The 17027-nt window shown below is 31.5% G+C and overlaps 2 protein-coding genes across 4 annotated transcripts; both read left to right on the forward strand.

Moving 5' to 3' along the window:
- Positions 1820 to 3849, forward strand: LOC107622347 (MLP-like protein 43). The gene is made up of 2 exons (XM_016324208.2): positions 1820 to 2125; positions 3406 to 3849. Exons 1-2 carry the CDS (start codon positions 1939 to 1941, stop codon positions 3681 to 3683), a joined length of 465 nt encoding a protein of 154 aa, XP_016179694.1. The 5' UTR covers positions 1820 to 1938; the 3' UTR covers positions 3684 to 3849.
- On the forward strand, positions 12268 to 16175 carry LOC107622344 (nicotinate-nucleotide pyrophosphorylase [carboxylating], chloroplastic). Of its 3 annotated transcripts, XR_002356409.1 has the most exons (12): positions 12268 to 12726; positions 12863 to 12898; positions 13091 to 13233; positions 13426 to 13559; positions 13645 to 13708; positions 13809 to 13891; positions 14182 to 14265; positions 14358 to 14510; positions 14787 to 14963; positions 15457 to 15524; positions 15624 to 15862; positions 16075 to 16175. XR_002356409.1 is itself a non-coding variant. In XM_021114206.1 (11 exons), the coding sequence occupies exons 1-11, from the start codon at positions 12617 to 12619 to the stop codon at positions 15718 to 15720; spliced, it is 1149 nt and encodes a 382-aa protein (XP_020969865.1). In that variant the 5' UTR covers positions 12268 to 12616; the 3' UTR covers positions 15721 to 16169. The 3 variants fall into 3 exon arrangements, 2 of the variants coding, with proteins under 2 accessions (XP_020969865.1, XP_016179690.1); XM_021114206.1 differs by having other exon boundaries at positions 15624 to 16169; XM_016324204.2 differs by lacking the exon at positions 16075 to 16175 and having other exon boundaries at positions 12268 to 12690; positions 15624 to 15797.

The following is a 17027-nucleotide window of genomic DNA, read 5'->3' on the forward strand; positions in this document are numbered from 1 at the left end:
TGATTTAGTGTCTAATATTTGTTAAATTTCTAGTACTATTAACAGAGAGTGATTTTTGAGCTGTCTTAGTAAGTTCTTATTTTTTCATGAAATTATACAATTTATAATCATTCTTAATTTCAAAGAGCATTGTTTAACTTGTTTACGCTAAACCAATTTCGTCAATCACATAAATATACAAGAAAACATAAATGGTCACAGAATATTTAGTAATTTTTTTTGTTGTCTACAGTATTTTCGAATTCGATAGATCAAAGACTAATTTATTGTAGATCTGAGCTGACTAATAAATTAGTACATACACAAGGCAGAATTCGAACTGAACACTTACTTAAACGGATGATTAAGCTGACTATTCGACCAACCCAAATTAGTTTCTTAAATCCTATTGATTACAAGAAAATCAGATTTTGCCACGTAGAATCTTGAAGAGGTAAAATTTTGTATCCGAATCTCATTCATTCTAATTCCAACGGATAGAAAGATTTGAAGACAGCTCAGAATCCACACGATTGCATTATTGATAGTCACTTGAGACAGGAAAATCAAATTCCATTAGTCTTTTAAGAAAGTTCCAATTATCTACTCATGTCATTTTTCTTCCTGTGTATAAAATTTTCCAACCATGCAAAACACGTTTAAAAGCTTTTTATATATTACTATTAAGGGGAAATTTTTTTGACTATATGTGCACAAAAAATTAACTATTTAAAATAGTTTTTATATTCATATTTATCATTACACGTTATAAATAATATAATTAAATTAGATGTATATTTATAATAAAATTTTACAAATAATACAAGTCAAATAATAACTGATTTTTGTAAGAATTTGATTATTTGTATAAAAAAATTTAAAATTTTATATATTTTTGATAAAAAAATTTTAATTGATAACTTTAACATATTTTTTCATATATTTATATATATTAAGATATAACAAATCCAAGAGCCGTAATAATTTGATTTATACCCTAAACTACTTATAAATATAAAATACCTTGTGATGCACGGACACAGGACACGACACGAGACACGCCGACAAGCAAATTTTAAAATTTTATATGACATGGGGACACACACATATATATAATATATATTATTTTTTAGATAAATTGTAATGATATTTTATTGATATTGATATTAAAATATAATTTTTTTAATGTATTATTTTAATTATATAAAGTATTTAAAATATTTTTTATTTTAATAAATAATAATATATACTATTTCTAAATTTATGTTAACAATATATGTTAAAGTAAGGTTGGACACGTTGACACGTGATGATATTTAACGTGTTTGAAAAAAAAAATTTATTTTTTATTAAGATACTGTTGGACACAACAAACACGCATATCGAACGAGTGTCGATGAGTATCGTATTTAAAATGTGTCCAACACACGGACACGATAATTTAACAAAGTGTCCGTGCTTTATAGAATAATAGTAAACATATTCTTCTTAGATATAAATGATTAATAGACTCAGCTCATGGATTATGTATTGTGCAAATAAAATAACTCTTTTCAATTTTCATTGATCGGGCGAACCATTAAATAACTATTTTTGTAGCAATACCATGTAATCAAATAAGGCATGGTACTATATTCATATTTTAATACCAACGCAAAATCTTGGATTTGGAAATTGGATTCTTTTATGCTAATTAATTAGCTGTCAACTTTTAAGTCATTTTCTCATTCTATAATTTTATTTGCCCATACATTACACAATATAATTAATAATAATATAAGAACAATAATAATAGCCTAGTAGTTGATAGAGTAGTTGAACAAAGGAATAATAAAGTCAAATAATCCATAGTTCACTCTATATATAAGGGTAAGCATGCATTTCCTAATTGTGTCACATAATATACATATATAAAAGTTTCCTTCTAAATTTGTTAATTACTATTAATTATTAGTAGCCATGAGTTTAAGTGGGAAAGTGGAGAGTGAAATAGAGATTGAAGGAAATGCTTCTGAATTCTATAAAGTTTTCAGAAAGCAACTTTATGACATACCAAAGATCTCTTCAGACAAGGTTCATGGAGCTCAAGTGCATCAAGGAGACTGGGAGAATGTTGGTTCTGTCAAGCACTGGGATTATACCATAGGTAATAAGGTTTTTTTCTTTTCTTGTTTTTTTTCCTTATAAGTTTGTCTGAAAATTATTTCAAATAATTGGTGCATAATTTTATTTTGGAGTGATTATCCAACCGTTGCTATTTATTTTTGTGGCGGTTAAAATCGTCGCTATCTAGAGGTGTTTAAAATCGATCCAATTCGAATAAAATTGATCAATCGAACAAAAAAAATCGATAACTAAATAAACTGAAAAGTCGAAAAATTAAAAAAAAATTATTTTTTGCGGTTCGATTTGATTTTCGATTCTAGTAGAAAAAACCCTAACCGAACTGAATTTTTGTTTTGCATGTATATACATACAATTAGGGTTAAGGCTACTATATATAAGTAAAACCCTAGATATCCCTGCAAATTTTGTATCCGATAAATTCGTTTTTCATAAACTTTTATTATATTTGATTATTCTTTAATAATTTAAATTGTTGGCAAAATAGTTTTTTTCAGGATTTGAAAATAATAGATTTATCTCTCGCCATTGTCTTATACTCTTATTAGATAAATTTGTCTATCATTATTTAAAAAATAGATATATCATATTTTGATCGATTATGTATTTATAAAAAAGTAATTAATCTTGTACTCTAATTATTTTGAACGGTGAAAATATTTATCATTTTAAATTCTAGTTAATATATATTTTGTCCAATGATTTGCATGATTAAAGATTTTAAATATTTTTCAAAAGAAATAGATTATCCTACACAAAATTATTAAATACCCAACAACTTGGGGGTTTATTTAAGGTTAAATTACACAGTTGGTCCTTACACTTTCAATGAAATTGTAAATTAGTCCCTACACTTTAAAAGTTTGTAATTGGATCCCTAAAAAGAATTAAAATTTGTAATTTAGTTCCCGTCGGTCAAAAAATGTTGATTTAACAGAATATTTTCAAAATATGCTGAGAATATTCTATTAAATTAACATTTTTTGACCGACGGGGACTAAAAATAGAGAATATACTGTTCTGTTAAATCAAATACTTTTTGAACGACAGGAATTAAATTGCAAATTTTAATTATCTTTAGAGATCCAATTACAAACTTTTAAAATATAGGGACCAATTTGCAATTTTACTAAAAGTGTAGGGATCAACTGTGTAATTTAACCTTTATTTAATTAACCACCATAATCATAAATAAATTAGTACTGAAACAAAACAAAGAGTATTAAAATTTTAATTTAATTTTTTTTTGGGTCATGGCTTATATTATTTCTTATAATGAAATAAAATGATTGGATCCTACAGAAGGGAAGAAAACAAGTGCAAAGGAAAAGATTGAAGCCATTGATGATGAGAACAAGACAATCACTTATAGCCTCTTTGGTGAAAAAATCAGTAATGATTACAAGACTTTGAAGGGTACCATAAAAGTTTCAGATAAGGGAAGTGGTGGTGGAATTGTGAAATGGATCTTTGAATATGAAAAGCATAAGGAGAATATCACTGCTGCTTCTCCTCAATCTTATTTGGACTTTGCTATTAAGGTCACTCAAGACATTGATGCTCATCTTGTCAAGCCATAATTAATTAATTAAGATGTATAATTGGATATTCAAGTGTGTGTTTTGGCTTAAATAATTACTGAATAATGGTGCTTGTATATGTAATGTGTGTAATAATAAGAATAATCATAGTAACGTGTGAACGTGAAAATTCAAGTGCAGTCGACTTCACGTGAAGTGAATAGCTGAGAATTGTTTGATGATTTGACTGATTTGACCAAATTTTCATCTAACGGCTCTCAGCTATCAACTTCATGTGAAGTCGACTACACCTGAGTTTTCACCGTGTGTGTATATATATATGCTTTGATAAGCAACGTATATAAAATAAAAAATAAGGATACAAATTATTTTTTTATATGAATTGTAATACAAAAATGATATATTCTAAAATGATAGTAGGACGTAATTTACAAAAATATAGTTTGCATTTAAAAATTGTTATTAGAGATTTTGTTTCCGTGAAATCGTTCTTCACTATTTTATTAGCATTTTTTCTCTCCACAAAATTGTTATTAGCGATTTTTATCTCCCTAAAATTGCTTTTACTTATGTTCATATATATTTTTTATTTGTCACAGTTGCAGGTTAGAGCTTCATTAAGATTTTACCATTAATGAGTTACTACATGCACTATTAAAAATATAACTATTTATATTATCTTATTTTATCAGTTTAAATTTTGACTAAACCACCAAAAATAACTATGAAAGATTTATTCGCTAACAAAAGTAACTATGAAAGACCATAACTCCTCAAATGTTCATAATTGATTAGTTCCGTTTGTCAAAAATAGCCAAGCCTAATGTAGTCTTAACAGAGTGACATACGTGGACTGTTTTTTTCGTTCTTCTTAGTTGGAATCCAATTTTTACAGGGTAAAATCATTTCCGAGCACAATCATCCATCATTCCGAGACTCCACGGGAGAACCCTGAATTAATTTATTCTCATAGAATTCGAGTAATGTCAAGGAGAGAAGTAACTACAAGCAAAGGAAGCAGATTTTCAGGAGCTTCACATTCGAAGATGAAGAAGAAGAAAATTTTGGATGAAACAAAGATGTCACTAGGTGAGTATGTTGTCTTGTTGGAATCTTTGACGGTTACTAATCCTAAAATATGGTTTATTCGTTGTCCCTCTTCGAAGGTATAGAACATTATTTTTGATAGTTAGACAAGTATAGGGTTCCTTTGCATGTCAGGTATTTCAATTTTTTGGCTTCTGTAGAGTCGAGATTGCAATTATTTTATTTGGGTTGATGAAATTGATGGGGGATAGCAAAGTTTGGCAAGGGTTTGATTAGAATACTCAATGAGCATGAATGTGGTGTTGCTAATCAAGATGTGACTATTGCTCCAATAGACCACAGGGAGAGGAATGTTAACATGGCCATGAAGGTTGAGAAGAAGATTAAAGGTGAAATCAAAGTTATGAGAGTATGACTTGTGTCTGTGGTTATTTTTGTCAAACAAAGCTAATCAATTGTGGACATATGAGGAGTTATGATCTTTTATGGTTACTTTTGTCAGCGAATGAATCTTTCATCGTTACTTTTGGTGGTTTAGTCTTAAATTTTTTAAAAAGAGTGATATTATAATACAACAACAACAAAGCCTTATCCCACTAAATAGGGTTGGCTACATGAATCAAACGACGCTATTGTACTCTGTTATGTATCATGTCTACAGAGAGACCGTTTACATGTAGATCTTGTTTGACCACCTCATGGATGGTCTTTTTATGTCTTTCTCTGCCTTTCACCCCTTGTCTATCTTCCATCTCTCCACCCTCCTGACTGAGTGTTTCGTCGGTCTTCTTCTCACATGTCCAAACCACCTGAGACGCGATTCAACAATCTTTTTCACAATGGGTGCTACTCAAACTCTTTCTCTTATATATTCGTTCCTTATTTTATCCAATTATTTATGACCACTCATCCAAGAGTGATAGTATAATAAACATATTTAAAAAAATTCTGACCAAAGTGAGAATAATTTATAGATTTCTAACAATTAAAGTAGCTGAAATAAGATAGTAATTACGACCCAAAAAATTTTGTCCTCCATTGCTACTAAATCACCATCGGTCCAAGTTAAATTGGTGCTTTAGAATCCTTATTTAATTTGAAATTAAAAAGTTAAAAAAGAATAGAAAGAGAGTTTTCGAGTTCTTCAAATAACTAAATAGTGTATCATGTCTAAATCTAATTGGGTTTATAGTGATAGAAGAATTGGACTGAAAAAAAGAGAAATTCTAGTTATAATAAAATTCAAACCCGTACAAGTTATTCTATTATTTATGTAAAAGCTGGACCTTTAAGAAATAAGTTCTCAGATTCTATATTAGTGGTGGAGAATAACGTCGTACTATTATTTATGGTATTTGAAAGTTTTCCCCAAGAAATATAGTGAATTGGAAACATTCCGTCCCTGTTTGATAATTATGACCCATTCATTTAGTCAATTTCGCTCTTAATACAGGATCATTCAAGTCAGGTTTTTTTGTTATTGGGATAGGTGAATTCTTATTGATCCATCCTCCGAAATAAAGAACCGGACATGATAATTTTTTATCATCCGGCTCGAGCATCAATCAAACGAACCGAGTCATATAAAGTTATCCAGATGTTATTAATAATCTCCTCTAAAAATTTAAGTTGCATAAATATAATTAGATCATTTTAATAAGAATAATAATTTTACACATCTAAATTTTTTTATTAATCAAGTTCAATTAAATTGGTCTAACATAATAAAAATAAATTATAGCTAACATTATTCCTAGTAATATTGTTTAATTTGGTTGAATTTAGTTCATAAAAGATTTAGATGTGTAGCATTACTTTTTTAATAAATAATGAAATTATTAATAAATTTTATATAATTTAACCCCTGTAGATCTACTTGTTTCACTCCGATAGTATCATAAATCGAGTCAATGCATAGGAAATGAATGCATTTCAATACTATTAAGTTATTAAGTTACGATAAGACGGAATCCGTATTAGACCACTTCACTTATTTTAGTGGATCTTACGAAGCCCGGTCATCCAGGACATGATCAAGTCTGATCATAGAAAAGAATCTCTTCAAGTGAACCGGCCTATCCTCTGTAGGGGGGCTTGCGCGGTGGTTGGAACAAAGAGACACATTTTATTGCAAATTAAAATGTGGCAGATATGAAAAAGTCATCCATCTGCGCGATCCAATCAATAGTTCAAGTCACACACTCCCATAATCCGTTTTTTCTTCGGAGAATCCCCCTCAACTATTCGTGTATGTCAAATAAAAAAATAAGACGCTAATTTTGTTAAGTCTTAAGTTGCAGGGAAATATCCAAATACATGTCTTATTTTTTTTAATAATCCATATTTGTAGCAATGAAATACTTTTGTTCCTCCCCAAAATAAAAAATGATTGATTAGAAATATCTAGGATCCATATTCTCTATAAAGGACCGGAGATGCCTTGCTTACGTATCATTGGAAAGTGCATTAACATAAATACAGCAGTAAGAAGAGGTAATACAAAAGTATGTAAACTATAAAAACGAGTCAAGGTAGATTGTCCTACACTAGCACTTCCCCTTAATAATTCCACGACAGAAGATCCTATTCCGGGAATAGCTTCGGGTACTCCTGTTACAATTTTGACTGCCCAATAACCAATTTGGTCCCAAGGTAAGGAATAACCAGTTACACCAAAAGATGCGGTCAATACAGCCAAAACAACGCCCGTAACCCACGTCAATTCACGAGGTTTTTTAAAACCGCCGGTAAGATACACACGAAATACGTGCAGGATCATCATTAAAACCATCATACTTGCCGACCATCGATGAACAGATCGGATTAACCAACCAAAGTTAGCCTCAGTCATTATATATTGAACCGAAGCAAAAGCCTCAGTAACGGTCGGACGATAATAAAAGGTCATAGCAAACCCCGTTGCTACTTGGACTAAAAAGCAAGTAAGTGTAATTCCTCCTAAACAATAGAATATGTTGACATGAGGAGGGACATATTTACTAGTTATATCATCGGCAATCGCCTGAATCTCAAGACGTTCTTCGAACCAATCATAGACTTTATTGAGATAGGTAAACCAAAGGAACTCCCCCTCTGAGAACCGTATATGAGAATTTCATCTCGTACGGCTCAAACAGAAAAACCCAATACTGGTTGTAACGGAAACGGATATGTTAAATAATAAAAAGTTTTAAACTTCTTAATTTAATCCTATTATTCCAAATCTTATTTGAAGATAAGAAAAATATATAAATCCTTAAATTGATCTGTGCAGGGTTATAATGCCAAAATCTCAAGTCGGCGCACTCGTCTTTCTTTATCTTGATCTTTACAGGCCTCTTGAATATTCTATTTACTTCATTTTTTCTTTGATTTTTTTGTAGAATGCGACTTTTTTAGTGCCGTCTTCTTTATTATTAGTATTGATAAGAATTCTCTTGTTAAGACCCTATGAACAATTAAACAAAACCTCAGATTCATACCAGAACCACAATGATTCAAAAAAACCTTTAATGTCCAAAAATTCCCTGAGTAAGAACTGCTGGATTATCACTTATTCAAGAAATAGATAGGATAGAATGAAAAAAAAAAACAAAAGACATTTTTTTGCTTTGATAAAAAAAAAGACAAACAGTGGCAATTTTATTTGAAAGAATCAAAATTTTTTTATTTATTCTAACTTACGTATCTTCTAATAAAGATTTATTAAAGTCCGGTTGCGAGGTCGAAATATTAAGTATGAATCATAGTTCTAATACTTTATAAAATCTATTTTATATATTCCGTGCTCCAGATACTAGAAAATAATATCTGACGGGGTAAAACCATCTCTATCAAGATGACAGATCCTTTATTTTTGTTCTGTATTTGCAATAAGATCAATTAGAACAAGTCACACACTCATATTCCGGAAATAAAGAAAGAACGAAATTCCACGGTCAAACTACCAAATTCAAAATGAACTGGGCTAGAAATAAAAAACCAAAATGGGTAAATTTACCCCTTTTATTTAAAAAAAGATATAAATAAAAAAGATAGTTAGTCGGTTCTTATGAATCTAATTCATAGAAATTCCGTCCAGTAAAATGGACGAATTATAAATTTCTAAAATAATAGATAGAAATATAGCAAATAAAGCCATTGCAACACCCATTAAAGGAGTAGTTCCCCACCCCGGAGCTACTTTACCATATTCTGAATTCAACGGTTTCAATAAAGCCCCTACAGTAGTTCGTCTTGGACCAGATCTAGAACTACTCTCAACGGTTTGTGTAGCCATAAATCCTATTTTTTATTCATTGAGATCTGTTGACTTTGTATACCATTTCACTGTAAATATAGGATTTTATCCTATAGATTCATTGTGGTCTTGAAATTTGAGAAAAATGGAAACAGCAACCCTAGTTGCTATCTCTATATCTGGTTTACTTGTAAGTTTTACTGGGTATGCTTTATATACTGCTTTTGGGCAACCCTCTCAACAACTAAGAGATCCATTCGAAGAACACGGAGACTAGTTGAAGTAATGAGCTCCCAATATACCAATATTGGGGCTCATTACTTCAATCGAGATAATGAAAAATCATTTCGTCTTTTTAGTTGGAACTTTAGGGGGTTCTCTAAAAAAGATAGCAAAAAAAATTATTCCTAAAGTTGAGACTAAGAGGAATGTATAAACCAATGCTTCCATAGATTTCATCCTGGTTTACAATTATAGCTTTCATACCTGTTTATTAGATTAGAGTAAAAAAATACAATCATTCAAATCAAGATTAATCAAATTCCCTATGATTTAATTTAAATCACCCCAAACAAAAGTATAGTCAAAAAGAAACAACAAAAAAAAAATAACGTTCTATCCGAATCAGACTATTTGCCTTCTTGTAGTCGGATCGCCCAGTTTTTGGAATGCTCCAAATTCTACTTGAGCATCCAAATCGGGGTCGATGCCAGCAAAAACATCTCGGAATGACTAATTTTTTTAATTTTTATATTTTGATTATATTTTTAATATAATTAATAATATTTAATAAAATTTATTTTAATATATATAATTTTTTCCTTTATTCTTAGAATTTTTTTGGATCCGTCACTAAATATAGCACAACAACTTCTCAACCTGAATAAAATTTAATTCAATTACGAAAAGCACATTCATCGTGTATATCACTTTTTAAAATAAAAGGATTATGTTACGTGTACACTAAAATTAGCCACCAATATAAATACACATTAAAAATAAATTAAACCACACATGTATTTATACATAAATACATTAATGGCTAAAATAGCATTTCTCTCCACAAAATTTCTTAAAATTTTATAAACTACCCTGGTCCTTCAAGAACCAGAAAATTCTTTCCCCACGTTAGAACCTTCCATAAATAATCCAACCAGAAAAAACAAAACCATCTCTTTTTCAATTTCAGAATCCCCAAAACCAAGTTGCTATTCGCTTTTTTTCTTCCCTCTGAGTCTCTCTACTTTCATTCAATGAAGATAAGTCGGTAAAAAGTGGGGAATAAAGCAATAATAATAGCCTACTAGTTGATACAGTAGTTGATATATATAAGGGTAAGCAAGCATTTCTTAATTGTGTGACATACATATATAAAAATAAAAGTTTTGTTGTATTAATTATTGTAGGGAGTGTAGGCATGAGTAGTCTAAGTGGGAAAGTGGAGAGTGAAACAGAGATTGAAGCAAATGCTTCTGATTTCTACAAAGTTTTGAGGAAGCAACTTTATGACGTACCAAACATCTGTCCAGATGATGTGCATGCAGCTCACGTGCGTCAAGGAGACTGGGAAAACGTTGGTTCTGTCCAGCAGTGGGATTATACCATAGGTAACCATTTTTTTTTAACTTTATCTAAACATTATATTATGCAAATTAATTTATTAAGATTGTCATATAATTAAGTTAATTGATTATTCCAATAGTTGTTTTAACCGTTGATTTCAATTAATATATTTAATATATATTTTTTATAATTCAGATCAACGGTTAAAACAACTAGAGTACCAGTATGTTTCCTACACTTTACATACTTGTTCGAAGTTAGTAGTTTGTATATACAGTACAGGGGGTAGGGGGGAGGGAGTGTTTTAAACTAATGCTTAACAAAATTCATGCAAATGAGTAAAGAGTAAAACCCTAATTACATATCCATGTAAATTTTGCTTCCCGTAATTTTGTTTTTTTTTTATAATTTTTTATTGTATTTAAAATAGTTTTTAAGTACGATTTTGATTTTTGACTTTTTGAGGTATAGGTCAAAAAATTTTTTTATTCTTAACCTTTTTTAATACATAAAATTGTCCCTAAAGTTTAATTTAAAACTGTCTTTCGGACTAAAATACTTTTTTCCTTCTTTACCTTTGGTTCTGATTTTCAACAGCAACGGTGACTCCAAGTCTCATTGGTGTCGTCATAGTTGTAAGAACCGGACCGGTAATCGAACCGGTCAAGTTACTGGTTCACTGGTTTATTGGTTCAACCGATAAACCGCTAGTTGAACCGGTAAAACCGGTTTCACATAAATAAAAAATATAAAATACTAAAAATAGTCATAAAATTAATAAATTCAAAATACATATCGTTAGTTCTTCACCAACATTTTAAAAACAACCAAGTTTCAAAGTCTAAATATAACTAATACAAAGATAAACATGAAAGTAGTTACTACTAGTACATTAGTATCTTAATTAAACACAATATGGATAACAATTCATAAACTAAATCCAAGGAGTGATTTCGAAGTCGGCAAGTTGCTCTTCATCTGACAAATGTGGAGCTACATCCTGATTGGTTTCATTTTGATTTGCATTTTCTACAGAATTATTAGCTCCATCTGACAGCAACCTTAAAGGCTTAAATAGTTAAATTCACAGCACAAGCATATTCATCCTAGAGACCTAGACAAGCATTAGTCAATAAGCAATCTTAAATAGTTAAATTTCCTATTCAGCAAGACAAGCATATTCATATTTCATATTTCCAGAACAAATCAACAAAACAACAAATTTTCAAGTTTTTAACAAGCATGTAAAAGTGTGCAAAGGGTGATTGATATCACCAATAACAACAAGACTGGTTGAACCTTCATTGCAGACAATGACTCTTAACACTATGAGAAGAATACAATTATTATAGTAAATGTGCTTTCAAATAAGGACAAGTAAGTTAAATTTAGAGACAACTAGGTCCCTGTCCATTTTTTAACTTGACACGTCAGCAATTTCTGTCAAGTTTTCGCCGGAAAACTGACAGAAGAACTGGGTTGGCAGACGGAATACAGGTCAGGAACCGTAATGGAACGTGTTTTTAGTTAAGGATCGTCTTGTCATTTTGGAAAATGGACAGGACCGGATTGATACTTTACTCTCTAAAATTACGATATTACCTATGCGGCTATGCCCATATTTAACGAAATCCCCCGTTAGCCCCTATTTTGTAGAAAATTGGCGATTTTAGGCCCATGTTCCCAGTATTGGGCCAGCCCAAAACGATGGTGTCCAAAAAAAAATACCGTCAGCGCCACTTCTGTGGTTGCCTCACACCAGTCAGTTGTCTCCGCCGTCCCCCTCTGCAGCCTTCGCCTCCTACTCTCTCTCTGCTCTTCTTGTGCTTAACTTTGAACCGGTTCGAACCTGTTTTAAACCGGTTATAACAAAACCCGATTTGAATAACTCGAACCAGGACTTCTGGTTTTATTTCTCAGAAAAACCACCTCCTTTTCGTTAGGCGCGTCACTGCAACTTCGTGAACCTTAGAATCCCCAAAACCAACTTGCTTCGCTTTTTTGCTTCTCTCTCTTTTTTCAACGAAGATAAGTCGGTGAAAATTGAGGAATAAAGCAAAAAATTCTGAACTCTATTGATTGATTCCCTCAAAGTTGAAGCAACTTAACCTTTTTCGAATTTATGGCTATGAACTCCAGATTCAGTTGCTTGCCACAAGCTTTTCACATCACAAGGTCTTCTAAGCCTTTCCTCAGGTCTTTAACTTCGAATTCTCACTTTTCTTTGGCTTCGTAAGCATCGGTTCAAGTGTTTATTTCATTTACTTAAATGTGTGAGAAAAATTAAATTTAATTAAATCATTTATATTTTGCAATGTTTCTGATATCCAAAGCCTTCTAACAATGTTGTAATTTGAATCTCGTGCAGCTTCTCAGTTAAACTCCAAGGACAATCAGAAGTCAGGTATTTTTAGTTTCAACTCATTCAAGGTTCTCTGACAGCTATGTCAATAATTTACATTAACTAGTGTGAATTATGAATTGTTGTTCTTTAATTTAATTTTAGCATGTTGGAGAAAGAACTAATGGTTAATAATAGTTGTGTATTTTTTTTCTGGTTAATTTTGTGTTGTATTGTATTGTTTTGCAATTGCAGGAGGGTTGTGAAAATGTCTGCTGTAGAAACCACAAACTCTAGGATATCGTATGAGTCCTTTGCAATAAAGCCTCCTTCACACCCAACTTATGATTTGAAGGGCATTATCAAGTTAGCCCTTGCAGAAGATGCCGGAGATCGAGGTTTATGCCTGAACTTTTACTTCTCTAAGTTTTGTTGTACTAGCTGTCTTTTTCTTACTGTAGTGCACTCTGAGCAAAACTATTTGGTTTTCTCTTGTTGAGCTTATCTAGATAAACGAATGTAAATAGTAGTGATATTTTGATACATGTAGTGCATATGTAACTTTTAATAACAGAGGTGTTTTACTGTAGGTGATATAACGTGCATGGCCACCATTCCATTTGACATGGTGGTTGAAGCTTATTTTTTGGCAAAGGAGGATGGCATCATTGCGGGGATTGCACTTGCAGAGATGATATTTTATGAAGTTGATCCTTCCTTGAAGGTATGAAAGCGATGAACAGATTTCCTTTACCGTATGCATCGTTAATACTTGGCTGAGTTGTTGTACAATTATTTTCAAATATCAGGTGGAATGGTCTAAAAAGGATGGTGATGATATACATAAAGGTGTACAGTTCGGAAAAGTTCATGGTAAGATAGTGACATAATTAAGCAAGGGGGAAAAGTACATCATTTATTTGTGAATGATTTCATGAAAGTCTGCTATCAATCCTCAGTAATTTAAGTGTAGGACGGGCACATAACATTGTTGTGGCCGAGAGGGTAGTGCTAAACTTTATGCAGAGGATGAGTGGCATCGCAACTTTAACAAAGGTAGGATTGTTTTTCCAATTCCGTTTCTTTTGCCACCGGATTGTTACGGAATTAGTTAGCTGGCTTTAACTCCCCCTTTTAAAAGACCCCTATTCCCTGGAATGTTATTTATGTCAATTACAGGCAATGTGGGGAATATTCGATCAAAATTGTCAATTGGCTGATATTATTTGATTTAATTTCTTAAGCTGGATTACTAGAGTTTGTGTTATCCTAATGGTCAGTAAAAAATTATCATATTATCCTAGTTATATTTCTAACTTCATTACATATTTCATGTTCTTTCACAGGCAATGGCTGATGCAGCATACCCTGCATATATGTTGGAGACTAGAAAAACTGCTCCATGTTTACGTTTATTGGATAAGTGGGCGGTCTGGACTTTCAATCACTTCCTTTCTGTTATTAATGGGCATTTGTACTTTGACAAATAATTTTTATAAAGGAGGTACATCTGTTTCTATAGGTATTAATTGGTGGAGGTCGGAATCATAGGATGGGTTTGTTCGATATGGTGATGATAAAAGATAATCATATATCAGCAGCTGGAGGTGTTTCAAACTCCCTCAAAGCTGTTGACCTGTATTTAGAGCAAAGAAACCTAAAAGTGGAGGTTGAGGTAGTTGTGGTCTGATTCATTTTTTTTATATATGCAGTTCTTTTTCTTGTTATCTGAAACATTTTGGTCTTCAATCAACTTTTTAAAGCTAATGATAATTGTGATTCCTGCCAAATGCCACGCACTAACTGACTTGTGTTTGCAGTTAATGTGATTTAGAGCTATTAACCATTTGCGTAAATAGAACATGTACTGGTAGTAACTGTGCAGCATGTAATAGAGGACAAAATCTGGTTGAGACCATGGTTTTTGATAAGTTTGTTTCATTTTTACCAGGTTGAGACCAGAACTCTTGAGGAAGTTAAAGAAGTATTACATTATGCTTCCCAAACGAACACCTCTTTGACCCGGATAATGTTGGATAATATGGTTTTACCTCTACCAAACGGGGATGTGGACATATCAATGCTGAAGGAAGCTGTGCAGTTAGTCAATGGAAAATTTGAGACTGAGGTATTCATGACTAAAATTTGTTTAGTTCAATCGTGCCATATGTTTTGAATTATTTTTTAAATAAATGCTTTAGAATATTTGCTATTGATTTGATATTTTTTATATATGAATGGTTTACTTGTTCTGTTTGAGAAACTAGCTTATCTTCTCAATCATTTATTCTTTAAAGAGGTGGATGTAAAATTCAAAATTGTCGAACAGTGTGTAAGTTTTGGGTCCAATGTTTTACACGTTATGTCTTGAGGTCACTATTTTCCAATGAACATGAAGCATGATATTAAAGATTGGTGGTGTAATGGTTTTCTTGTGGTCAGTTTGGTACTGGTGGAGGTTATCATATTCTGTTAAGGCGAATACCATTTTTTGTTTGGACTTGTTAGCTTTGCATTCATTATTTGTAGATAATAGTAAATTGTGGCCATTGATGTGGATATCTTGGAATTGTTCCTTCAAGTTCACAACTAGCATGCTGTTTTCCTTTTTATAATGGCAGGCATCAGGCAATGTTACTCTTGATACCGTACATAAAATCGGACAAAGTGGAGTAACCTACATTTCCAGGTAAAATTATGTTTTGCGTCGCTCCGTATTAATATCCTTCTGTCTCTTCCTGCATTGTTATATGTGCACTAATGAAAATTTGTGTGTCCTGCTTTGCAGCGGTTCGCTGACTCATTCTGTGAAGGCACTTGACATCTCCCTCAAGATTGATACCGAATTGGCACTCAAAGTCGGAAGGCGTACCGGACGAGCCTGATTATCCCTACCTAAAAAATAATAATGTCCAAGCACTCAAATCCTTTCTTCTAGTTGGTGCTTACTATGCTGCATTTTAAAACTCAAATCAAAGATATAAAGCAGTTCCAGAATGGTTGGATGATAGAATTATAATCTAAAGAGTAAGCTCTCACTATCAGATTAATATGTTGTTTAAGGTTCTAGAGTAATAAAGTAATAATGTGAATTCTTTTACTAGCTTAGTCTAGCAAAATTGTATAGATTAAGCTTATTATAGATTGCAGGTTTTTTCCTTTTCTACATAGGCGTTGGTCAAATAATGCCAGATGCTGAAGTTCATTTTATCTTCTGATTTTGTTTTCCCTTTTTATAGTTGAAAAATGGTAGCAAGGGAAAATCTTGTCCAAGAAAAGCTTCATTTGCACAGTATATCTAATGGTATAAGGTCAATTTATTATAAGCTTCATTTACATACACATTGCATTGGTGCCTATATAACAAAAACTATCGCCTGTTATTTTAAGTAATAGTGCAGCCATGTAGGATCAAATATATATACCATTATCATCATCATCATCATCATTCTAAATGGATAAGCAAATCCTACATCATATAGCATTCACCCACGCACGTAAAACTATTTTCTTTTCTTTATTTATTATTTTATTTTTCCCTAAATAGCATCTTTAGATTAAACGACTGGCTATGTTTTCTTGATAATGTGGACTAATGAACTAACCATAATAGTGGCTTGCTTATTATATAGGGGAGTTTGTTTGATCCTTAGCCTCTTAGCCTTAGGGAATCTATTCAAAACTTGTTTGTTGCTAAATTGTTTTTATTTGTGTTTTTTTTCTTTAAAATGTTTTTTAGGCTCATAGGGCCATTGATTGAAAAAGTTAAACCCCATCAAATAATTGTGTTATTTTATAGTATATTTTATTTACTTTATTTCTCCTTCTTAAATGGTGTTTGTGGCTGCCAACTCTTCGGCTAATAAGGACCTCGTTGATATATGATTTCAAATGTGGTGAGAGTGACCATGACCTGCTACCATCTATGACCTTTCGATCGATCAAGAATTATTCAGAAAATTAGATAATCGTGTTTATCTTATCTTCTATTTGTTGCTAATCCTAGATGCCAAGTTCAATTTTTTAATATTCATAGGAAACAACAACAATTTTTATGGCAATCATGGTTCGTAATACTAAAAATCGATTATCAATTGGCCACCACTTATAGAAATTTCATTTGAAATCTTATGAAAAATATGTTATATTATTATAAATAAATTTGATTATTCATTTATTATAATTTTGATTA

The sequence above is a fragment of the Arachis ipaensis genome, chromosome B10 (genome assembly GCF_000816755.2).
Source record: "Arachis ipaensis cultivar K30076 chromosome B10, Araip1.1, whole genome shotgun sequence".
NCBI classification, from domain to species: Eukaryota; Viridiplantae; Streptophyta; class Magnoliopsida; order Fabales; family Fabaceae; genus Arachis; species Arachis ipaensis.